Source organism: Andrographis paniculata, unplaced genomic scaffold (genome assembly GCF_009805555.1).
Source record: "Andrographis paniculata isolate CXL003 unplaced genomic scaffold, ASM980555v1 Contig87END, whole genome shotgun sequence".
In the NCBI taxonomy this organism is placed as follows: Eukaryota; Viridiplantae; Streptophyta; class Magnoliopsida; order Lamiales; family Acanthaceae; genus Andrographis; species Andrographis paniculata.
Genome location: NW_026137625.1, coordinates 2,960,964 through 2,984,794, shown reverse-complemented (window position 1 = coordinate 2,984,794; position 23,831 = coordinate 2,960,964). Strand labels below are relative to the sequence as shown.

General features: G+C 33.1%; 4 protein-coding genes across 5 annotated transcripts; 2 read left to right on the top strand and 2 right to left on the bottom strand.

The window, feature by feature from the left end:
• Window positions 1-3,368: 3,368 nt before the first annotated feature.
• Window positions 3,369-4,833, top strand: LOC127242660 (uncharacterized). The gene is made up of 5 exons (XM_051262295.1): window positions 3,369-3,550; window positions 3,629-3,812; window positions 3,891-4,097; window positions 4,184-4,375; window positions 4,458-4,833. Exons 1-5 carry the CDS (start codon window positions 3,468-3,470, stop codon window positions 4,596-4,598), a joined length of 807 nt encoding a protein of 268 aa, XP_051118252.1. The 5' UTR covers window positions 3,369-3,467; the 3' UTR covers window positions 4,599-4,833.
• Window positions 4,834-9,639: 4,806 nt separating this feature from the next.
• On the top strand, window positions 9,640-16,916 carry LOC127242598 (actin cytoskeleton-regulatory complex protein PAN1-like). The gene is made up of 13 exons (XM_051262179.1): window positions 9,640-10,104; window positions 10,953-12,195; window positions 12,387-12,602; window positions 12,682-12,878; window positions 13,317-13,391; window positions 13,526-13,597; window positions 13,704-13,802; window positions 14,643-14,714; window positions 14,783-14,897; window positions 15,353-15,421; window positions 15,531-15,807; window positions 15,883-15,961; window positions 16,083-16,916. The coding sequence occupies exons 1-13, from the start codon at window positions 9,961-9,963 to the stop codon at window positions 16,581-16,583; spliced, it is 3,159 nt and encodes a 1,052-aa protein (XP_051118136.1). The 5' UTR covers window positions 9,640-9,960; the 3' UTR covers window positions 16,584-16,916.
• A 64-nt stretch (window positions 16,917-16,980) lies between these two features.
• LOC127242599 (uncharacterized) lies at window positions 16,981-19,715 on the bottom strand. 2 transcript variants are annotated; one of them, XM_051262181.1, is made up of 6 exons: window positions 19,500-19,715; window positions 18,572-18,683; window positions 18,288-18,428; window positions 18,039-18,094; window positions 17,741-17,828; window positions 16,981-17,216 (listed from the first exon to the last, which is right to left on the bottom strand). In XM_051262181.1, the coding sequence occupies exons 1-6, from the start codon at window positions 19,629-19,631 to the stop codon at window positions 17,128-17,130; spliced, it is 618 nt and encodes a 205-aa protein (XP_051118138.1). In that variant the 5' UTR covers window positions 19,632-19,715; the 3' UTR covers window positions 16,981-17,127. The 2 variants fall into 2 exon arrangements, with proteins under 2 accessions (XP_051118138.1, XP_051118139.1); XM_051262182.1 differs by having other exon boundaries at window positions 18,288-18,413.
• A 631-nt stretch (window positions 19,716-20,346) lies between these two features.
• On the bottom strand, window positions 20,347-22,325 carry LOC127242750 (pentatricopeptide repeat-containing protein At5g47360-like). The gene has a single exon (XM_051262436.1). It carries the CDS (start codon window positions 21,901-21,903, stop codon window positions 20,479-20,481), a length of 1,425 nt encoding a protein of 474 aa, XP_051118393.1. The 5' UTR covers window positions 21,904-22,325; the 3' UTR covers window positions 20,347-20,478.
• Window positions 22,326-23,831: the final 1,506 nt, after the last annotated feature.

Below are 23,831 nucleotides of genomic sequence, written 5' to 3'. Positions count from 1 at the left end.
ATCTAAGAATAAAAAATAAAAATAATAATAACACACACCTTTCTCTACTCTTTAATTCAACTTTTTTTATTACTCGAAATTTACGTGAAATTAAATCTCTTCGTTCATTTACTAAATATATATTCTATCATGTTTGGTTGTCTAAATGCCATGTATCAATTTTTTTTTTTTAGTACGTATGAATTTCATTACACGTTACAAATACTATTACACTACCCTCGTCCGTCCCGCAAAAAGAGTAATATTTGCTTTTTGCACGTACATTTTTTAATATTAGTATTATATTGGTTTATAGTAAAAAAAGACAAAAATGTCCTATTAGATTGTATGATAAAAAAATAATGGCATTTGTATAATATATTGAAAGTTGTAAAGGTATTAATTTTGTTAGGTATATAGTAAATTACTAAATTAGAAAATGATATCCTTTTTTGGGACGGACCAAAATGAAAAATGATATCCTTCTTATGTGACGGAGGGAGTATTTATATTTATTTACATTAATATACTCACATTAACTTTTAGGTAAAATAGTTTTTACATACCAAAATTATTATTAAAATACAATATTTATCAAATTCTGTACAAAAAATAAATGTATATTTTCTAAATTGACGAAAAAGTATTATTTTAACAAACTCCATCCTTTCTTTTAACACTATAATTTTATTTTATCTAAAATTTGTACACAAATAGAAAATTTTTAGGTACTGCTTATATTAATATTACAAAAAGGTTTTATGTAATATTATATATATTTTTATAAAAATAATAAGCATAAATTAAATGTGTATATAAATAGCGTGATGAATAAATTTGGGTTGTCTCATCAGTAACTCCCACCAAGAAACAAAACCAAACAATAAATATATATTAATATATTTATAAATTTTATTATATAATTTAAGATTCATATTAATAAAGAATTTATATGGTTTTTGTATATGTATTTTGTGCTTTATCTTTAAATAATAGTTAGAACATAATTTTATTAAAAGGAAAAAAAAAATGATAGGAGATTGTAGGTTTGGTTAGTTTTAGTTTAAAATTAAGGTTAAAATCTACCTGTGGTTTCACGAAATTGCGCCAAATTTCATATACTTAAAAAATTGCGTCAAATTTTTTCATGATTTCATAAACTATGCGTCTAATCCTTTCGATGCTTCTTATTTAACGGTAGTTGACATAAATACGCCCAAACTGCGAATAAATTTAAAATTTTCAATTTCTAAACCTTTAAAATTACAAATATATTTATTTTTCTTATATTTAGCTTAAAAAACAGTAAAAATAAACTATTGAAACCTGAGAAAAATAGTTAATTTTGAGTATATTTACTATTTTTTGAGGCTAAATATAAGAAAAATAAATATATGTGTAATTTTAGGAGTTTAGAAATTGATATTCTAAAATTTATTCGCATTTTGAGCACATTTAAGTCAAATACCGTTAAATAAGGAGCGTCGAGGGGGTTAGACGCAGAGTTTATGAAACCACGAGGGAATTTGACACAGTTTTAGAAGTATAGGAAATTTAGCGCAATTTTATGAAACCACCGACAAATTTTGTGCAATTTAACCTAAAATTAATATCAATACTATCCCGTTCGAATTTCTATAAAAATGTACTATAGTATTTTTATATAAAATATCTTATTAAAATATTATTTAAACTACAATTAAAAAATAAGCAAATAATTCAAATTTGTCATTCATTTATTATATGACCACAATACTAAAACTATTTTTCATGTAATTTATTTTTCATTATTTAATTTTTATAATTTTAACAAAAAAAATTAAAATTCAAAAAAAAAAAATGAAAGAAAGCACAAAAATATATATAAAATCATACTGAAAGATTAAATGAATATATATATATATATATATATATATAAAAGCTGCGTTCTTTTTAGATATTTTTAAGTATAAATTTATAAAAATATTATATAGAATAATATTTTGTATGTTGTTTTAATTCTAAACACACAATTGTTTTGATACTACCAAAAAATATAATAAAATATAAATATAAATTAATTAATGAATACATACGAACAATATGGATGTGAAGTATTCGATGAATTTATGCTATCTCTATCCACTCATGAGATACGTGTCCTTATATTGCCCAATTTAATAATTATTGTATTTTATAAATAATTTATGGTATATAAAAATTATTTTTCTTTTGTATTTCAGTTTGATACTATAAGAATATAAGACAATAATTATAAATTAAAAAATATATGTAAATATTTTTCGTGTTTTTCAAATTTATTTTCATTTATCTTTTTCGTTCATACATTAAATTTATTTTATTATTAATTATAGCAAAATCAATAAATTTAATATTTAAATATTAGTATTAACTAAATATTTATTTACAATAAATATAATTGCATTTATTATATTCTTTTTTTTGTTTTTTTTATATTTTTAATTTCTAGTTAAATTTTCAGACATATTTTTAACTATTTTTTTTTTTTACTTTCATCATTTATTTATAAAATATTTATTTTTCTTAATCTACGTGTACAAGTAATATTTTACCATTATATCTTAACCAAATATATTTATTATGTATATAGTAAATTCATACTCAAATATATATATATATTCATAAAAATTAGCATATTTGAAGTTAATACGGAGATTAAAAGAAAAATAAATATTTTATTAAAGAAATAGTTAAAGGATATTTTTAAAAATTTAGTTAGTAATTAAATAAAATAAGAAGAGAATGTAAAGTATGGACAATTATGATAAATAAGCATTGACTTGAATTGAGAGTAATAGTTAAATATTGAATATTTGATTTTGACAAAAATAAAAGATGTGGTAAATTTAATGGACAAAAAAAATAAAAAATAAAATTGATATACGTAGAAAGTACTTCATCTTTCCCTTAGTAATCTATCCATATTTTCATTATGGTCTGTCCGATAACAAAGTATTTATTTCATTTTATTTTTTTTAGTAATTGTACCATTTACCTAACATTACAAATACCTTTCCAATTTACAATATATTACACTAATGATATTATTTTTATATCATACAATACTAATAGGGTTAATTTAGTCTTTTTACTTTTATTTTATATAGTGCGCATGGAGTATTATAATTAACGACTAAAAATGACAAAATAGTTACTTTTCGAACAATCGGAATTCGGATAAGACTAAAAATTAAACAAAGCCTAAAATCAATGTGAACGTTCATAGGATGTCTGTTTCAGCAGCTCACAGTTAAGAGTGATGACGAGCTAAAAATTAGGTTTGGACACACACTCATATATATATATATATATTATCTGTACGTATATGTATGTATATATAAGCGTTCGGACACAGGCTTGGAATCAAATTTCTCACACTACGCAAAAAAAAAAAAGAAAGAAAAAAACTGTTTATACATATTCCAATTAATTTAAATTTTAAATTATTTATTTTTGTGTAAGAAAAAATGTGCATTGCTGTGTTCATGTGGCAATCCCATCCTCTCTACCCTTTCCTTCTGTTGCTGAACAGAGATGAGTATCACAATAGGTAAAAAAAACTTCTACAAACTCAATTCAATTATCTTCTTAACTCAGCACCAACACGGCCGTGTTGCGTTGTGCTCAGGCCGACCAAGGCGGTGGGGTGGTGGGCCGGCGGCGAGATCCTCGCCGGGAAAGACGAAGTCGCCGGCGGCACGTGGCTGGCGTGCTCGAAGCAAGGCCGCGTCGCGTTCCTCACCAACGTACTCGAGCTTCATACTCTCCCCGAGGCCAAGAGTCGAGGCGACCTCGCCATACGGTTTTTAGAGGTACAATAATTACGTACTGATTATTACACGGCCGTGTTTGTAATGTACAAATTATTGTGTTTTTTTTTGTCGACGTAGAGTAAGAAGAGCCCGGCGGCGTTTGCGGAGGAGCTCGCGAAGGAGTCGAGCCAATACAACGGGTTCAATCTCATCGTCGCGGATCTCGTCTCGAAATCGATGGTGTTCGTCTCGAACCGGCCTAAAGGCGACCCCGTCACGATCCAACATGTCCTCCCGGGAATCCACGTCCTCTCGAACGCTACACTCAACTCGCCTTGGCCTAAGGTTTTTACTGATTTAATTTTAAATCAGAATTATATATATATATATATATATCCTCCTTTCAATTGAATTATACATTTCTCTGTCAGGCTGAAAAGCTGGAGGAGAGATTTAGAACAGAGGTGGGGAAATACGCCGAGGGGGAAATTCCGACGAAAGAAATGGTCGAGAAATTGATGAGGGATACGGAGAAGGCCGACGATAATAAGCTACCGAAAATATGCTCCCGCGATTGGGAGCACAATTTGAGCTCGATTTTCGTCGAAGTCGACACGCCATTGGTATGGAAAAAGTTCTCGACTTTTTCGTGATCGAACTTTCCGGTCGAACGGTTTTCGAGTGATTTTTTCGACTAATTTGCAGGGGAAATATGGAACTAGAAGCACTGCTGCAGTGACTGTGAGGGCCAATGGAGAAGCCAGTTTCTTCGAAACTTATATCGACGGCGACGGCGACGATCTGTGGAAGCAGCACACCCTCAACTACCATATCCAGAAACTGTGACGAGTCGAGGAAGATGATCGAAGATCGTCGTCGTCGTCGTCATCATCGCCGATGTTGTTATAACAAGTTTAATAACTACATATATATATATATATATATATATCAATTGTTGTTGATTTGGATTGAGATTTATGAACAATTTAGGAAGATGATGATTGATGATCATAAATAAATCAATGTAAAAGCCCAAAATGTATTGATCTCTTTTGAAATGATCCTTCTTTTATATCATTAATATTCTATCAGTCATTCAATTTTTTTTTTCAAATTTTTTTTTGTCATTATAAAAATATATTTATGTTTTATTTATATATTTATTTTTTCACTGTTGATGTTTGAATCTTAATTATTATATCAAAATATAGTATAAATAAAAAAAAATGGCAAAACTAAAAGGATGTTCGTATAAAAAAAAATTATACAAATATAAAAATATTTTTAATCTTAAATACAATAATGCTGGTAAATATAACCCTTAGTACTATTTTTTTTTTTTTTTTTTTTTTATGATGGAGGAAATATTAAAGGAGCATCTCAACTAATAACTTAAATTTGTTGAAATTTATTAGTATTATTAATTATATACTATATAGTCTTCAATAGTTATGACGATGCCAAGTTTGCTAAAAAAGATCGGGATTTTTTTGTATGTCGTCAGCCGGGGAAACCGATGGAACTACATCATGATTCTTAAATAATTTTAACGAAGTTTGGTGTAAGAATTGAATTCGAGTGATGAGAACAATAATGGTGAGATGATCAAAGCACATTCATGGAGTCTATGGAGTTTTGGGTACACCATGACATCACCAAAACCGAAAAATTTTACGTCAGGAAATTAATGTCGCGGATGTCATAAAATCCGGCGATTCAATGTTCTGTTGAAAATGGAGCGAACGCCGGACGAGAGGGGAAGATAAGGGCGTGTTTGCGAAATGGTAACACTTAAGAGTCGAGACAATGTCGTCAAATTCAATAATTAGCCGGAGTTTTCTTCTTCATTCTATTCGTGATCAAAGGTTGTATGTTGTCGTACCTTTGAGAGTTGGATTTGAAGTTAGGAATAATAAAAAAATTGAATTTAAATGCTGTTATATAAGATGTTAACGTGATATTTTTAAATATAATATATTGAATAAAAAATAAATATTTAATTTTATGTTTTTAAATAAAAATTTTAATGAATATGAAATCGTATGTTTGTTTTTTTTTTTTTATCATTTTAAATCAAAATCAATAGTATTTAGTTAATACAAATTTTTTATAACATGCTTGAATACAATTTTTTTTATACACAACGTACCTGATACATCAATAAGTATATATTATTTTATTATACAAAAATTTAAATCAATAATTTACTTTAAATTACAACCAAACAATATTTACAAATAAATCACAACTTATATTTTAATATAAGTCTCCATTAGCCTCCGACTTTGGCTTGTCGGATTTGGCTTCGTGTCCATTTAGTTATAAAAGATTTAGGATTGTTTGATTGGGAATTTGGATTTTGAGTTGAGATTTGAATAGTAAAATTTTTTAATTTGAATAGTTGTATGATGTGATATAAATAGGTGTCGATGTGATGTTTTGAATGTAAAATTGATTTTTAGTATAATATAAAAAATAAAAAATATGTGTTTGATTTGATATTTTTAGGGGAAAAAAATAGGTTAAATAGAATATTTGGGGGAGAACCCCCAAACAAACACATTATATGACTATTACTATATATTAAATATATATATATATATACACGAGTAAACTGTTTTTTTAGTCTCGTAACTGGATCCCTTATCATTTTAGTCCCGTAAGTGGAGCTTGTCGCAAACTAGTCCCATAAGTGAAAATTTTTCGCTGTTTTAGTCCTCCGGCGCCGGAGATGCCTGCGTGGCTCGCCGGAGGTGACGTGTCCGCCAGGTGTCGCTGACCTGGCAGACACGTAGATTTTTTTTTCATTTTTTAATTTTTTTTAAAACTTATTTCTTATTTATTTTAAATTTTATTTGTATTTTTTTATTTTTTTCATTTGGTCCAATTAAAAAAATTAAAAAAATGAAAAAAAAAATTAAATCCACGTGTCCGCCAAGTGTCGCTGACCTGGCGGGACACCTGGCGGACACGTCACCTCCGGCGAGCCACGCGGGTGTCTCCGGCGCCGGAGGACTAAAACAGCGAAAATTTTTCACTTATGGGACTAGTTTGCGACATGCTACACTTACAGGACTAAAATGATAAAGGTCAGTTAACATAACTAAAAAAACAGTTTACCTATATATATATATATATATTATATTTGCTCTTGTCTTGTAAAAATATACTCAAATTTTTTTAAGAGTTTTGGTTTTGTTTAGATAAGAATTTTTGGAGGTTTTAAAAAATTTTGAAATTTGAAAAAAAAAATAGTACTCCCTCCGTCGTGTAAATGTGTGCTTATTTGATTGGGTACGAGTTTTAATAAAAGTGTGTAATAATTATTAATTTTTTTTATAGTAAAAATTCGTACAAAAATGAAATGATTTTTTACTTAAAAAAGAAATGAGAATATTTTTCGATGACAACCCAAAAAAAAAAGTAAGCATAGATTTAAATGACGGGGGAAATATTTGCTTTGAAATTTTATGAAAAAAAAAAAGTGTTTGATATAATATTTTTATAAAAAATGAATAGCGGCAAATGAGTGAATGTGTGTAATATATAAAAACCAACAGAGATTTTAATTAATACTTTTCAATCTTTTTGGTAAGAAAAATATAAAAAGTGATATAATTTTTTATTAAATAAAGAAATGCAAATATTTTTAAGATACAAAAAGATAAAAAAGTGGACACATTTTCAGAAGAACGACAAGCATTTAAAATATCATATTAACATCTAATTTAATACAACTTTTCAATCCAAAAATTTTGTTATTCAAATCTAAATTTTAAATTCTTAACTAAACACACAAGAAAATTTCAACAAAAAAAAAAAAAAAAAAAACGTTGGCTTCACGCCTAGAAGAATTTTGTTACAATCAATACATAAGAATAACTAAACAAAAGTGGGTTTGTTTTAGTATATTTTTAAAATAATAAAAATCTTGAATTAAAATTTATTTGAGATGATACGAATAATAAATAAAATTTTTATTTAATATATTAAATAAAAATTACGCATTTAATATAATGATTTTGGAGAAAAAAATATGCAGTAGTAGTAGCAGTTAAGTGGACTTGTTCAACCTACTTCAAGACTGATAGAATAAATTTAAACTTATTTGGGTCCAAGCTTTAATATAGGCCCATTTGGGCCTGTTCCAATATGCTATAGTAGCGGGCCAAGCCCAGTTCAAGTTACTTATATTTTTGGGCTTGACTGGGCCGGCTCGTTATTATTGTTATTATCTTCTTCTTTTTTCTATTATTGTGTTTGAGATGAAATAGAAATCCAATTTTTGCAAAAAAATGTGTTTTTTTACAATTCTAAAAAAACATATTTTTCGAATAAATCTAATATATTATATACACTTATTATTTTTATATTACTTACATATTTTCCTATACTTCACATAAAAAAATATTCCTTCAAATAATTTCACTAAACAAAAAATAGATTTTGTTTACGTACATTTTTTTAAAAAAATAAATAAATAAAATTAACACTATTATTCAAATACTTATTTTCACTTAGGGTGTGTTTGTTGGGAGATTGGATTTTAAATACACTATTTATTCCACTTTTTTTCCCTAAAAATATCAAATCAAAAATCTATTTTTCATTTTTTCATAGTATTATACTAAAAATCAATTTTACATTCAAAATATTACATCAATACCTATTTATATCACATTATACAACTATTCAAATTCAAAATCTTTATTATTCAAATCCCAATTTAAAATCTAAATCCCCCGACATATTTTTTCATTTTCATTTGTACACAATATATATGTTTTAGTAAATGTGAATCATATAACATCTTACAAATATTTTTCAATTTATATTTATTATATCAATATTAAAGTAAATTAATTAATGTTAAAACAAATTTTTCATACAAAAGTACCATCAACTTTATTAAATTTATGAGATTATCTTATGACATAGTTAGTATTTTATTACGGGTTGACAATTTCATCCTAGGTTCTTGGCTGGTAGACAGATTAATAGTCTCAACCTAGGTTCAGTGGAAGATATCGGACAAAATGTGCAAGAAGGGTATGCAGGAAGTGTCAACGGGTTGACACGTAAAGGCATGTCAATGGTGCGAGAAGCTCCTGTTCTATGTTCCTATTAACCGTATGGCTTGCTTATGACTTTGCGGTTACGAATTTATTTTACACCATAAGATCATACATTACAAAAACTTTTTTTTATACATTAATTTTTACTACTCATTTTGTTCGCCTCTAAGAGTTATATTTATCTTTTGCGTCATAGTACTTAACATTAAAAATATATTTATATTTGTATAATTTTTTGTAAAAATATGATTATATTAGTATTATAAAATACTAATAAAAATATTTTTGTTATTTTCACTTGATTTGGGCTACTTTGATATAATAATTAATATTCCAAATTTAATATACAAAACAATAAATGAGTATCTAAATTCTACTAACATTAGGATTTTTTTTCTAATAAAACATTACATAAAATATTAGTTTAATAAAAAACTCAAACTTTCAAACCTAATCCAAATGGAAAAAAAAAAAAAAAAAAAAAACACAATATTTGTTTGAATGTGTGGGTTTGTTTCTTTCGATAAGTTTTGAAATTTTTTTATTTGAATTTGGTATTAAAATAATGTATGATGAGATATTTTGTGAGAAAAAAATTTATATATTTTTTTTTCAAAAAAAAATTATATGTTTTCTTTTTACAAAGATAATTTTTTATATATATATATTTATGCAAATATAAAATATTTTTATTAATATATTTAATAAAAATAAAAGCTATTTATGTCACGAAGATAGGGACCAAATTAAATAAGGGATGAAAATCCAAATAATATTCACTTCTGAATTAATTCACAATTTGTCAAAAGACGAGGGACCAAATTGCAGAAAAAACCTTCCTTCAGTTTCCGATGTTTTCCACAGAGAAGAGAACAGTGCACACAGTCAGCGGACGACATTCTCGTTTGTTTGTTTGATTGATTGGGAGAAAACGGAGATTCAATTCCGAAGCAAAATCCGATCTAACTCCACAAAATCGGTTCACAGTTCAATCTCTCCCCCAGCTTCGCACGAGCTGTTTGTTAAAATTTTCGGTGTGAATTTCGTATCGAAGAGTTCAAAAACCTGAAATCTCCGGCGCAGCTTCGGTGAAGTAATGTGACGGTGGATGCTCGAACGGAAAGGAGGCACTAATGGCGGCTACAGGAGGACCGAGTACGGAGCAATTTGATGCTTATTTTCAAAGAGCCGATTTGGATCGGGATGGCAGGATCAGTGGTGCTGAGGCGGTTGCTTTTTTCAAGGGAGCTAATCTACCTCAACAAGTCCTCGCTCAGGTTGAAATTAGTTATTGAGCTTGTGAAAGTTTCGTGTTCCTCTTTCGTGTTGATTGAAATTAGGTTGTGCGCACTTACGAATTACGATTGAGTTGAATTTCAGTAGCTTATGTGCGTAGGTTTGCTCTTCTGTTGTGAAGATTTGTTCTATGGTATTGGATTCATGTTTGATTTAGGGTTCAAGTAATTATTGGAACTTCTAAAGAATTTTGTTAGTGTTTTGCTTTATAGAAGGATTGAATTGATTTGGTTAGGAATTAGGATGAAGATTTTGGTTAAGAGAGGATTTAGGGATATAGATGACCATGGCTGATAGAAACCATTTTGCTTGACTATCCATTGAGGTTAGTCAAGATTGGTAAACTGTCACTTTTTGTAATATTTGCTTACTGTTAGTTTCTTCCCAAAACTTCGTATTGCTTCGGGATTGGGCATGTTGTATGCTTTGGTAATGGTACATCGTTTTCATGTTTGCGGCCATAGTCTTATTTATCTAATTTTTAGACCAATGGCAGTCATCTCTCGGACAGTTTCCTCGAGAGACAGGGTCTATTGTTAAACTCTGTAGCCATGTCTTGTAATAGATATTTGACCTACCTCCGCCATTGAATGGCAGCAGGATATCGGGTTTAGTGCTTCTAATGTTTCGTTTCTTTCTGCAACCTGACAAGCTCAATTGTGTGTTTTATTCTCCTTTACTTACTGTCTTCTGATTGAGGTAATTTGCCTTAAGCTTAACAAGGAATCATGAAATCATTGTCACCACTTTCGTTCTTTTTTCTTGCTTGATGGCGATGGGTCATTTGGAACTGTTGTAGACATTTATCAAACTGTTAACTTTGCCGCAGATATGGGCATATGCTGACCAAAACCAAAGCGGCTTTCTCAGTCGTCCAGCATTTCACAATGCCCTCAAGCTGGTAACAGTAGCTCAAAGAAAGATGCAATTGACACCAGAAATTGTTAAGGGGGCATTATATGGTCCTGCTTCAGCAAAAATTCCACCCCCGCAGATAAATTTTGCAGTCTTACCTACTCCACAACCAAATTCAGTAGCTGCTGCACCTTCACCACAGATGAGAACTTCCCTGCCATCTTCTCAAGCTATGGGCTTCAGAGGGCAGTCTCCGGCAAGTATGAACACCAGCCAACAGTTCAGACCACCAATTTCCAGTCCAGGAATGAATCAGCAGTTTAGCCAGGGCCAGCCCTTAAGTAGTGCAGGTATGAACCAGCAGTTTGGACAGTTACAAACTTCAAGTACCGGCATGTACCAGCAGTTTAGACCAGTCCAGAGTCAGGGCCACCAGTTTGGGCAGATCCAACCTTCAAGCACAAGTATGAATTCAAATTTTGGACAGATACAAACTTCGAGTACAAATACGCACCAGCATTTTGGACAGGTACCTCTAGGTGCAAACATGAACCAGCAATCCATCCCCTCTCAAGGTAACCAATTGGTGAGGCCACCTTACCCTGGCCCGGCTCCACGTCCACCCCAGGCTGATGGTGGTTTGATTGCTCCTAGTGGAGATAGCAGGTTGGGTTCTGGTCCTCCCAACTTCAAGAATGATACTAGTGCAGCTACCACTGCACCAGTTGCTCAAAATCCCCTAGATCAGCTTTCAAGTTTTTCCTCAGCTGCTTCGCAGGATCCTAAAGTATCAGTTGGTTCGGTACAAAGGTCTACTTCTGATTCAGTGTTTGGAGGGAACATGTTATCTGCCAATCAATTTCAATCTCAGCCCGAATCTTCTGCACCCTTGTCTTCGGCTAAACCTGATCCATTTGAAGTTCTTCAAAAAACTGTTGCAAAACCTTCTACAGTGGTTCAGGTTCCGCAGACATCCTCTTTTCTGGGATCTAATCAACAGGTCCAAACTCAGGTTAAACCCCAACTCTCTTCATCTAATAGCCCATCCAGTGTTGGAAGTTCAATACCAGAACAATCTCAAACTTCGTGGCCAAAATTAACGCGCGCTAGCATACAAAAGTACACGAAAGTCTTTATGGAAGTCGACACTGATAGAGATGGGAAAATCACTGGTGAGCAGGCGCGAAACCTATTTTTGAGCTGGAGGCTGCCCATAGGTACAACATATTATCCCTACTTGCATTTTTGCTCCTGGTATTTATATGTTTTCCACTTAAAACACAACCTGGAACAACATGATGACTGACATGTAATATTGCCATAATTTTTAAATGATTAATTTGTTAGATACTGTAGAATCTTGGGATAACATCTTGCTGAATTCAACATTTTCATGCGATTATTCCAGAGGTGTTAAAGCAGGTTTGGGATTTATCGGACCAAGACAGTGATAGCATGCTATCCTTGAGGGAATTCTGCATTGCACTTTATTTAATGGAGCAATACAGGGAAGGGCGGTCGCTTCCATCTTCGCTTCCCAATAGTGTTATGCATGATGAGACTTTATTATCTCTAGCAGGTCCGCCCGTTGGCTATGGAAGTATGGGATGGGGTCACACTACTGGTATTGTTTTGACTCACCGAAAATGTTTTAGCGTTTCTCTCAATGCCGTTAAATAATGCTTATTCTCTTGGCATTTTAGGCTTCAGACCACCACAGCAAGGATTGCCTGGTGCACGGCCCTTTTCACCTGCTGGCTTAAGGCCTCCTGTGCATCCAACAGGTTCACATGCTGATGGATCAATGCAATTCAGTCAGCAAAATGCCAGAAGCCGTGATGTTGGGGAGGATCATTCTTTGGATGTCAAAGGTCATGGGGCAATAGAAACCAATGAAAAGGTAGCAGCCTCCCTATAATATATTTATACACACACATATATATATATATATAAATATATATAATTTGAGTGTGAATTACATGGAACTGCAATATCTGCTTTGAGTGTGAATTTAATGGTTGATCATGCCTCGCAATCCCATTGGATTTCTTCTTCACTATTGATGTAGAATTACTGCCTTCCTCAATGGGTAAAAAGTGATATAATCTTATATTCCCCAGACAGAGAAGAATAAGTTTAACATAATTATTGATTGATGCAATAGGACCTTGGATCATCATCATATAAAATAAGTTTTCCCATTAAACTTCCATTAGATGTACAAATATTGTCCTTTTTCATCTCTGGAAATTCAGCATTATAAATTTTACTTTGCTGCAGAATGAGTTTAATGGTTCCTCCGATTTCTGTATTTCTATTAATTTGATGAATGCTATAGGTTGAAAACAACGAGAAGGTGCTTTTGGATTCTAGGGAGAAACTTGAATTCTACAGGACAAAAATGCAAGACCTTGTAAGTTACTGCACCATGCATTTTTCTTAATTTCCATAGTTTTTTATTTGTCAGTTTGAAGGTGGTCTATACTCCATGATTGATCTTGCATGGTTGCAATTTCAAGCCTTTACACAATTAATCCTTTGTTTCAGGTATTATACAAAAGTAGATGCGAAAATAGGCTAAATGAAATTACAGAGAGGGCCAGGGCTGACAAGACTGAGGTATGCTTTTAAAAAAGAGAGAGCCTCCTCAGTCGTACCTCACATTGTTCTTTGTATCAATCGGTATTTTGACTCTAACTCAAAATTGTTATCGCTTCATTTCCAGGCTGAATTACTGGAAAAGAAGTACCAAGAGAAGTACAAGCAGGTAGCCGAGATTCATACTAAATTAACTATTGAAGAGGCCTCCTTCCGAGAAGTTCAGGTATATTTATTTACTCATTGGCTCCTTTGAAACGCTGACAATCTTTAGGAAATGTCAAACTTCTTTCAACTTTTCTCTTTTGTGGCCAAGCAATTAGGGAACTTAATTGATATAGCCGACTCATTTTAAATCCCTGCAGTTTCATTCTTCACCTCTGCTATTATCACATTCTTGCCTCAATTCATTAATATTGATCAATCTATTCCTCTGCCTTAATTCTAGTTCGTTTCTAAATGACTATCCCTAAAAGCAAGCTACTTCATTCCACCTTTGTAAACTAGCGATCACATCTGACATCACTTTCGCAAACTACTTTGTCCTCGTCTTAAAATAGTGTAGATTGAAAATAAATTATAAGGTAGTGACATCTAAACAAATTGTTCGCTAGCTGATGGTTATTTGATATTTGCATTATAGAAATCCCCATGTAGACCTTGGACTTCATCAGGTATACGCATATTATGGAGTAGAGTAAATAATGAAGAATAATTTCGTAATGATAATGACTATGCATATTAGTGATGGATAACAGTTTTAATCACATCTATTGTGTATGACGATACCATTGGCCATTTTGTCTGATGTTTCTTGATGAGGTCCAAAAGTTTCATATTTAAGAGAGACGGGGAATAAGTTTTTTTTTTTCCCTCCCCTCTTCCCACATTGTCATTTTACTGCGACAAGCATGTTATTCCAAACATGTGATTCGGTGGATTGTTTGCACTCTGTTCTTCTATATGCATTTTCCTTTCTCAACAATGTCCTATTTCCTCCCAAGTCCAACATCTACATTCCAGACACCATGTTAGTTATTCGGGTTACTGTTTGTCTCATTTATAGGAAAGGAAGATGGAGCTCCGTCAAGCCCTGACTAGAATAGAGCAAGGTGGAAGTGCAGATGGCATCCTTCAGGTCATTATTTGCACCTGTAATGTTGCAATTAGACGCATTTAGGTTCTAATGAATTCCTCGTTTTCTAGGTTCGTGCTGACCGTATACAGTCAGATCTTGAGGAACTACTAAAGGCATTAACTAATCGTCTCAGCAAACACTCTATAGAGATCAAGCCATCAACACTGATTGAGCTCCCCCTGGGTAATACTTTAATTTGCGCCTAGTGTTCATGCTTCAATCTTTTTTCCCCTTCTTATTCGTACAATTCAGCTTTACGTTCTTAGCTTCATCAATACAGTGTCTAATTCAACTTACGCATATGATCTAACATAGTTAGACCCCTTTTGTTACATTGCTACATCCGTTGCCCCTATGCGTAAACGGAAGAATTCATTATTCTAACTCTTCAGTTATCGTCTCTGTAGCTGTACGAGCCTCTGATAATCATTTTCATGACCCAATTTGACTTGGTTGCTATGAAAACTATTATGTACTATGCTATATACTTCTAGCTGCTGTACTACTAATATACTGGACCAAAATTTTGTCATGCTAAATTAAAGGCATTGTGTAGAGAGAGGGAGAACAAAATATTCTGCATAGACGACGATCCTTCATCCTTCATATTAGCGACATCTGATGTTCTTATTTCTTAGGTTGGTCACCTGGGATCCCGGAGGTTGCAGCAATATGGGACGAAGAGTGGGACAAGTTTGACGATGAAGGTTTGACATATCTTACTGATTACCTGATCTCTCAAAATCTTCATATCTGTCATTTAACTGATTTTCCTTAGCCTGCAGAAATATGATGATGTGTTTCCTTGTTAACTAGGGTTTTCATTTGACACTGCTGTTCCTGCAAATGGAAAGCCGGTGTCCGCTCAGAGGGATCTTTCGTCCCCTAGCCTTTCTCCGGAGGCTGTTTCAGATGCGGACACAAGTTCTGATAAGCCCTTCAGCACGGTATCTGGTGCTTTAGAAACAGAATCCATGTACAGTGCCGATGAAAATAAGAGTCCACAAGGAAGTCCACATAAAGAAACCACTTCTGAAGAATATTCGGGGAAACATTTCAGGAAAAGCTCTGATGAAGATGCCGAAACTAACAGGTTTTGATTTGCATCCTTACCTTTACAATTATGCTCTCTATGCTTACTCATCTATTCTCAATTCCTGCTCGGCAGAAGCTTCGATGAATCCGCTTGGGGAAACTTTGATAACAACAACGATGACATAGATTCCGTCTGGGGCTTCAATGCTAAGGCAAGTAATCGTAATACGTTCTTTCTTGATTACACCCGCCCGATCAAAATGTTCAGCTTGCTCTTTGAACATATAGCGTCCACAATTCACAATCTAAAAACCACTCCGACTCCCCTTGCAGGAATCCAATATTGCCAAGGGCGAAGAGAAGTACTTCTTCAATTCCACCGACTTCGGTGCAAGTCCTAGCAGAACCGACTCCCCTGACGCAGGGAATACATTCAACAAGAACAGCCAATTCATCTTTGCAGATTCTGTTCCTGCAACCCCACAATCGAGGGCTGCTAATTCACCTCCATCATACACCTTCGAGCCAAGAGATCCTTTCTCAGACAGTTTCTCAAGGTACGATTCCTTCAGTGCACGGGGTCGCAGCTCTTCCCCTCCCCGAGGTAGCCATGCCAGGTTCGATTCCATAAGCAGCACAGCTGGCTTCGAACGAGGTCGCAGCTCTTCCCCTCCCCACGGGAGCCACGCTAGATTTGATTCCATAACCAGCACAACCGCCTTCGACCAGAGCCGCAAATTCTCCTTCGATGACTCTGATCCATTTGGCAGCGGCCCGTTTAAGGTGACGACATCCGAAACTCCCAAGAAAGGATCAGAATGGAGCTCTTTCTAGGTATGCACTTCCTTGCCCCTAATCTTTACAAGAAGCGGCACATAGATACACACACATATACATACATGGGCACGGCAATCGCAAGCAGTCAGTTCCATAGCATACTTGAGAACAAGACAGTCTAATCGATTCTAGTTCGTCGCACTCAGTAACTATACGAAGATTTAAGTATTATCGTCGACACTAGACATGTCCTGGCCATGATTTTTTCTATTTTGATCTAAGAGGTAAAGATTTTTCCAATATGTTTGTTTTCATTCCCTTTGTAATTCATGTTCACGACATTTATGTGTGGTTTGTGAAATCTGATTTTCTGAGAGGATTGTGACATAATCAGTACTAAATGCGCACACATGATACAATGGTAAGAACAACTTGGCAGGTTTTGAGCATGTAATTATTCAAAAGACAGAGAAACCATTGAAACTAATATTTAGGATTTAAGTGCACAAAACATGTATAAGTGATTGCTAGTTCTCCAACTAAATAATTTCAAATAAATTAAAGTAAAGACACGAGGGAAGAGATTAAATAACCATCCAAGTTATTTGGCGTTCTGATCCTTCTGCACTTGATCATAGCAACGCAGCAAAGATGCTCGTGTATTCGATATCTCTACAAGTGTTTCCAGAGCTGAAAAAACATTATTTATGAGAATGTATACATACATATATGACAGGTCAAATATATCAATTCGGGATAGCGATATCATCAAATCGAGAAATTTATTTTAGGCTAAAGTACTTATAACTCACTCACAATTTGCACTATTTCTTTTGTGATTTTGAAACTAAACCAAGCTCCCTCGTGTTTTAAAAAGATATTATACATAATCTCTTAAAAATTGCTTTAAGATTCTCCTATATTTTAAAACATATTGTACATAGTCTCTTAAAAGATTGAACATTTTTGCCCGCATGTAAAAGAGACATCGGGTATTGTAGAAAAATATTTCACAATTGATTTACCAAGTAAGAACTTTGAAATCTATTAAATCTTTTTTGTCTATTGTGAACTAAAGAGAAATGATGTGAAATATTTTCTAAAACGTATTTTTTTTTTTATATAAGTAATCTTTTGTTATTTTAATCAACAGTCAAATGTAGAATAATATTCACAAGTTTGGATGTATGTAGTTTGATCGGAGCCTTGGGTACCTTTTTCGAACGACAATTGTGTTGCTCTAAGCTTTGGGGAGACCAAAGCTCCAAACATTGAAAGTGACTTTGATCTCTCCTTTTCAGCCTGCAAAAAACATGTTTAAGGAAACATGAGTCGTGTCGAAAACACTGAAACATGATTTTGTCTCACGCGAATTCAGTTTTGCAAAATAAATGTATATATTGCTAAATTTCTCAATTTAGAAATTAGCCTATAATGTGGACATCATACATCAGGTTTATATACATATTTGCAACATGCATTAAAAAATCCAAAGTAGAGATCATTGCTAACCTGATTATCACTGGTAACCGGTGATCCCACACTATCATCCTTCTGCTCCTCAAGTTCTTCGCCACGAGCAAGCAAATTGGATGTTAATATATCGTTACCAAATGGTATCAGGTAGAAAGAACTATGTCTAATACAACTACAGATTTTAAACTTCTGCAAGGAAAATGGGAAACTTTGCGGATCAAGGCACATATAGCAATCCCGAGAATAGAATCATCGATCTATCATTTTTACACAAGAGCTATGTACCTGAATGCTGATCTCGGGGGCTAGATTTGATTTGCATCAATTCATCCTCCTCGAACTTGGCTTCCCCAGAATACTTTTCGGGATCATTTGAGGCCGCCCATTTGCATAGGGTGAACTGTGGGAATTCTGTATTGGGCTCGGCTATACATATTATATAACAAGGAAAAACTTTACTCCTAGATAAAGGAACGTGAATTTTCGAAGATCAAATGATTTTAAACCACAAGATTTTATTCTACACAATACTTTGAATCTTTGAAACTTCAAATGAAGATTGAAATTACCCTCAGATACTTGCAATGTTGTTGAAGCACGGTGAGATTTGTGGTCGAACATCGCGCTGTTTACTCGAGAAGCACCCATTGAATGCCTAGCACTAGCTAAATCTAACCATCCCTGCAAATCATGAGATGAATATGGGAATGATTATGGTGGCAGCACATATAAAACAGGCAGACTATATTTTGTTAAATAAAAGTCTGTGCTGTCCGTTATATTTGTAGGTATGCTCGATGAATATATTTTTTTGTTATGAAATCAATAGTATGTATTGTGTAGGACTATGTTTGTATTATGTTAACATAAATCATGTAGGTCTGTTTTTATCATTGCTGAATTGTATAATTCAATTCAACACAGTAAGTCGATGAATATACAAATCTTTACTTGTATTTTTTGTGTAAACAGAACAAATACTATGTTTCTATAAAATTTAATTCAAATCCTCCCAATCCGAACCCGCAGAAACACAGCCACTGTGATCCATCTTATATCAATCCACACATACATAGAGGAATCAAAAGCAACTAGATCAGATACCTAGCAAAATACTACTGTAATCATTGCTCAGAAAAAAAATTATGAACTATCCTTTCACATTAAATGAATAACTCACCCCTAAAAACCTTATGCAGGAAAGAAAATTCATCATTATGCATTAGCTATTACAAATAAAGAAATAAAATCCCACAGTTAACAATTGCGCCATAGTTCTTTGTTTTCGCTTAAATAAACTATTTCAACGCTTCTATACAAAATAATTCCCAATTTTCAGTCACCACAGAAATTGCATCAATTCGTGTGCGCAATTGAAACCTCGATTCCGCCATACCAATCGAAGCTTCAAGTTTACCACGAATCGAGTGAATGTCAATATTTTCCAGACGTAAATACAGCCAATAATACGGATTAACTAAATCAAATTGTATTAACCTGACGAAGAGCTGAAGACAACGAATCCATAAGTGTTAGATAGCTATCCATGGAATCCAGGAAATCCAGTACATGCTGATCAGTTTCTGCAACTCCATCAGTAGATTCAATCCCATTCTCTGAGCTCTCCATTATATCTCACGACCATATGGAAGTCGAATCAATGGAATCTCGCCTTCCGCGGCAGAACAAGCAACAGACGGCCAGAGAATCGCTACAGCGTTTTCTAATATCGCATTTAACTAAATACTTGCCCATCGGTTTCGAACCGCCGGTTCGACAGTTTCAAACCGGTGCGAAAGTAAATCGATTTTTACACACGGTTTAATTTCGATCCCTATATTCTATGATGCGTATACTGCCGATTAGGGCAAATAGAGTTGCTTCAGTTTTTATTTATTATATGGAAACATGTTTGCCTCTTTTATTTATTTATTTACTTTTATTTTAATATATTAATTAACATTCAAAAATTAATATAAAAAAATAAACCTTAACCGGATTTCACCACCCTATATTTATTGTTATTAATAAAATTAATAATTATTAATATTTTCTTATTTCATTATCTTTTATTTTGTAATAATTTTTTTTAATTGATTTTAATTTAAATTTAAATTAACTACTTACTTAAGTAACTAGATCGAATCTAATACCCCCGGTCCTCCGCTACTCAAAAAGTGCGGAAATCGACATCGGAATTTAAACACATAACCCCACAGTCACATGTTTAACCATCACACCACCGGCTCATCTTTGCGGGTTATTCGTTATCCTTTGCGGGTTATTCATTAGCATACAATGTGATGTTAAAACTGTGATGACCAAAATTCGTAATAAGTAGCACCAACATGAGCAAAAAATTGCTCACCTTCTTATTTTCTTTAACGGCATAAAAATGTTAGAAATACGTCCAACTACAACCGAATAAACTATCGACGATCGTTTTAGAGAACATTTCGATAAAAAGAAGGCTTTTTTATCTAACAATCTTCGAAACTTCCGAAGCCAAATCGCATTCGCCGGAGCTGTCGAGGTGTTCGATTATACTCGCGGCAAGACAAGACTTGACGAAAATTCTTCCCTCAACCATAACACCAACAACCTTCTCCGCATCGGCAAAATTATTTTTCCGGCAAAGCTCCGCCAAAAGAGTCGAGTAAACGCCACCATCGACGTGCGCCAAATTCCCCGACTTCTCAAGGGCATCTAACAAAGAAAACGCATCGACAACCCGTCCCTCCGAAACCAAATTTCTAACAACATGGCTCGACGCCAAACCGCTCGGTCTCAATCCGCGAGCAATCATCGATCTAATCATACTCTCCGACTCCTTCGGATTCCCGCTACGCAAAACCGAGACGACGAGCAAACTATACAAATCGTCGTACGGAAATTCCCCTCCGCCATACTTATCGACGACCCTACGCGCTTCGTCTAAACGATCTTCTCGACAAAGCCCATCGAGCAAAGATACAAACGCCACTCGATTTGGTTTATGCCCCGAATCATACATTTTATCCAAAATCGTCACCGCCTCCGACGCCCTCCCCTTTTCGACAAACCCTTTTATCATAGTCGTGTATGTCACAACGTTTGGTTTACACGATCCATTCTCTTTCTCCATCGTGTCCAAGAACTCCAACGCCGTTTCCAAACTTTTGTGTCGACAAATTCCATCGAGAAGCGAGGAATAGACGACTGAATTCGGCGGGCATCCTTGCATTTTCATATCCCTAATCAACGACACCGAATCCTTCAACCTACCGGCATCACACAACCCTTTAATAATCGAAACATACGTGATCATATCGGGATAAAGATCGATCAACCCCATCTCAGTCATTAATGCCATGGCTTCATCCATTCGACCCTTTTCGACGAGCAATCGAATCACGACATTGTAAGAAACTGTATCAGGCCTGCAATTGAACTCCTTCATCTTCCTCAAAACCAGCATCCCTAAATTATCATCCTTAGCTGATTTACAGAGATTTAAAACTACCTTAAGCATCTTAAGACTAACAGCTAAGCCTTCATCCCTGTATTTATCCATCACATCTATTATAATTCTAGGGTTTCGATCAATCCCCAATGATTTACAAGCTTTTTCGTACATGAATGATGTGTGCCTGTGGGTGGGGCGAAGGGCAGCCCAAACGAAGAATCGTAACCCTAATTGAGGTTTATCGATTGCGCACCTTTCTAGAACTTGAGCTACGCATCGAGCATCCAGCTTCGTCTTCACCGTGTCGAGATTCTTCTCGATCTGCGCGGCGCCTTCCTGCAAATGCGTTAGGAAATTCTCAGCTGCTGAAGAGGAATTGGCGCTGAAATTACGGATTCTGACTGCAACTACAGAGCAATAGCAATGGCGTCGAACAACTGAGCGGAATACAGACATTTTTTTTTTCCCCCTAAATTTCAACTTCGAAAAAAAAAATTAGGGATTGCGCTAATCTCATATCTCACCCATGGTCCCCGTACGATTCCCCAGACTCGATTCCACACCAGAAAAATCCATTGCCGCAAGCATAAAATTGTGCTCCCTTGGATTCCGGCGGCGTTGCTCAATTTGAAATTCTCGACCGCCGGCCGCCGTGGAAGGAAGGAGGATTTACAATTGTCAGAAAAGGTTTTGAGTGAATGATTTTACTGGCGTCTCAATCTTACCCTAATCTTCCCTGTTTTCTCTCGTTCATTCGCAATCCTTCCCCTCCTATTCCACAAAAACCATTCCGGCGGCGCGCACGATCCGGTGATACAGTCCTTCAATGACCGCGGCAGTGCTTGGTTTCCACCGTCATTTGTTGCGGAGAAAGGAAAATAGAAATAACAATATTTTTTAAAAATATTATAAATCGATAAATCTTCATTTGATAGATTTATTAAAAATTAATTATTTTTTATACTATAAAAAATATTTTTTTTTAAAATTATAAATATATATTAAATAATTTTAACTAAAAAATAAAAATAATAATAAACATGACCTACAATATAAATATAATTATATTGTAAACATGATCGCGAACATGGATTGTATTGAAAACAGGGTGTGAACATGAATTATGTTGAGAACATAAATGAATAAAAACATGGACAAAAATATGCCTATGTTCAGAACACGGGAACACGGCCGTATTGAGAAGTGCATGATAATCAACAAGGCCGCGTTGACTGCCTAGGACGCTTAGTCACCTTCTGAGTCATCCAATAAGGCCGTGTTTTGTCCCTTCAACCATCTTGGGACTAAAATTAATAAGTTTTTATTTGAATGTGAGCAAAATTGATAAAAAAATTTGAATATGACCACAATTGATAATGATATTGAATGAGATCAAAAATAAATTTTTCTCGTAATTTTAATCCATATTGGGTGTTTATTCGGTGATTTAAATTTTGAATTGGAATTTCAATAATAAAATTTTTGAATTGAAATAGTGATGTGATATGTATATAAATAGACATTGATATTATATTTTTAATATGAAATTACTTTTTAATACTCCGTCCGTGTGTTTGGCACGAAATTTAAGGAATATTAATATTATATTTGTAGTAAATTAAAAATATGAGTAAAAACTTTTTTATTCTTGTAAATGTATTAGTGTAAAAAATAGTGGCAATTGTGTAATAATAATAAAAAAGTAAATGTAATTTTATAGTGATATGATTATTTATGAAAATGATACTATTGTTTTAGAATGAATAAAAATGATAAATAAAGACTATTGTGTTGAAACGGAAGGAATATAATATAAAAATAAAAAATAAATATTTAATTTAATAATAGTAAAAAAAATTATTGAATAGTAAAATACATGGAAAAATCCGCTCAAAGAACACACCCATAATAAATCAATTACTTCACTATGACAATATCCCACACAATTTTTTACGGACTATATTTATTATTATTATTATTATTATTATTATTATTGAGATTATTGGTATTTTAAATATATAAATTGATATATCTGACTAAAAGAATTAGATATGTTTTAAACATTTTAGCTATATATTTTATTAAAATATATAAAATATGAATATTATTTTGTATATAATAAAATTTTATATAATATAAAGAGTTTTTTAAATATTTTTATTGTTTATAAGTTTTTTTCAAAAGTATTAAATAAAATATTTATTTTTATATTTTTTTAATAATATTAAAATTTAGCTTTAAATTAAATTCAATATATAAAATCAATATTTATTTATATAGTATAATACAATTATTTAAATTCAATTTTTTTTTTTTTGTTCAAAATTCAAACATGCGAACAAACATACAAATATGATCAATATATATTATATCATGATTTGTTA

Excerpts from the sequence above, each read along its gene's own strand:
- LOC127242660 (XM_051262295.1), top strand. The coding sequence starts at position 3,468 with ATGTGCATTGCTGTGTTCATGTGGCAATCCCATCCTCTCTACCCTTTC. Across the intron at positions 3,551-3,628 it reads AGAGATGAGTATCACAATAG|GCCGACCAAGGCGGTGGGGT; the intron begins GTAAAAAAAACT and ends CGTTGTGCTCAG. Across the intron at positions 4,376-4,457 it reads TCGAAGTCGACACGCCATTG|GGGAAATATGGAACTAGAAG; the intron begins GTATGGAAAAAG and ends ACTAATTTGCAG.
- LOC127242598 (XM_051262179.1), top strand. The coding sequence starts at position 9,961 with ATGGCGGCTACAGGAGGACCGAGTACGGAGCAATTTGATGCTTATTTT. Across the intron at positions 10,105-10,952 it reads CTCAACAAGTCCTCGCTCAG|ATATGGGCATATGCTGACCA; the intron begins GTTGAAATTAGT and ends ACTTTGCCGCAG. Across the intron at positions 12,879-13,316 it reads CAATAGAAACCAATGAAAAG|GTTGAAAACAACGAGAAGGT; the intron begins GTAGCAGCCTCC and ends TGAATGCTATAG.
- LOC127242599 (XM_051262181.1), bottom strand. The coding sequence starts at position 19,631 with ATGGAGAGCTCAGAGAATGGGATTGAATCTACTGATGGAGTTGCAGAA. Across the intron at positions 18,684-19,499 it reads TGTCTTCAGCTCTTCGTCAG|GGATGGTTAGATTTAGCTAG; the intron begins GTTAATACAATT and ends CATGATTTGCAG. Across the intron at positions 17,829-18,038 it reads CGGTTACCAGTGATAATCAG|GCTGAAAAGGAGAGATCAAA; the intron begins GTTAGCAATGAT and ends TGTTTTTTGCAG.
- LOC127242750 (XM_051262436.1), bottom strand. The coding sequence starts at position 21,903 with ATGTCTGTATTCCGCTCAGTTGTTCGACGCCATTGCTATTGCTCTGTA.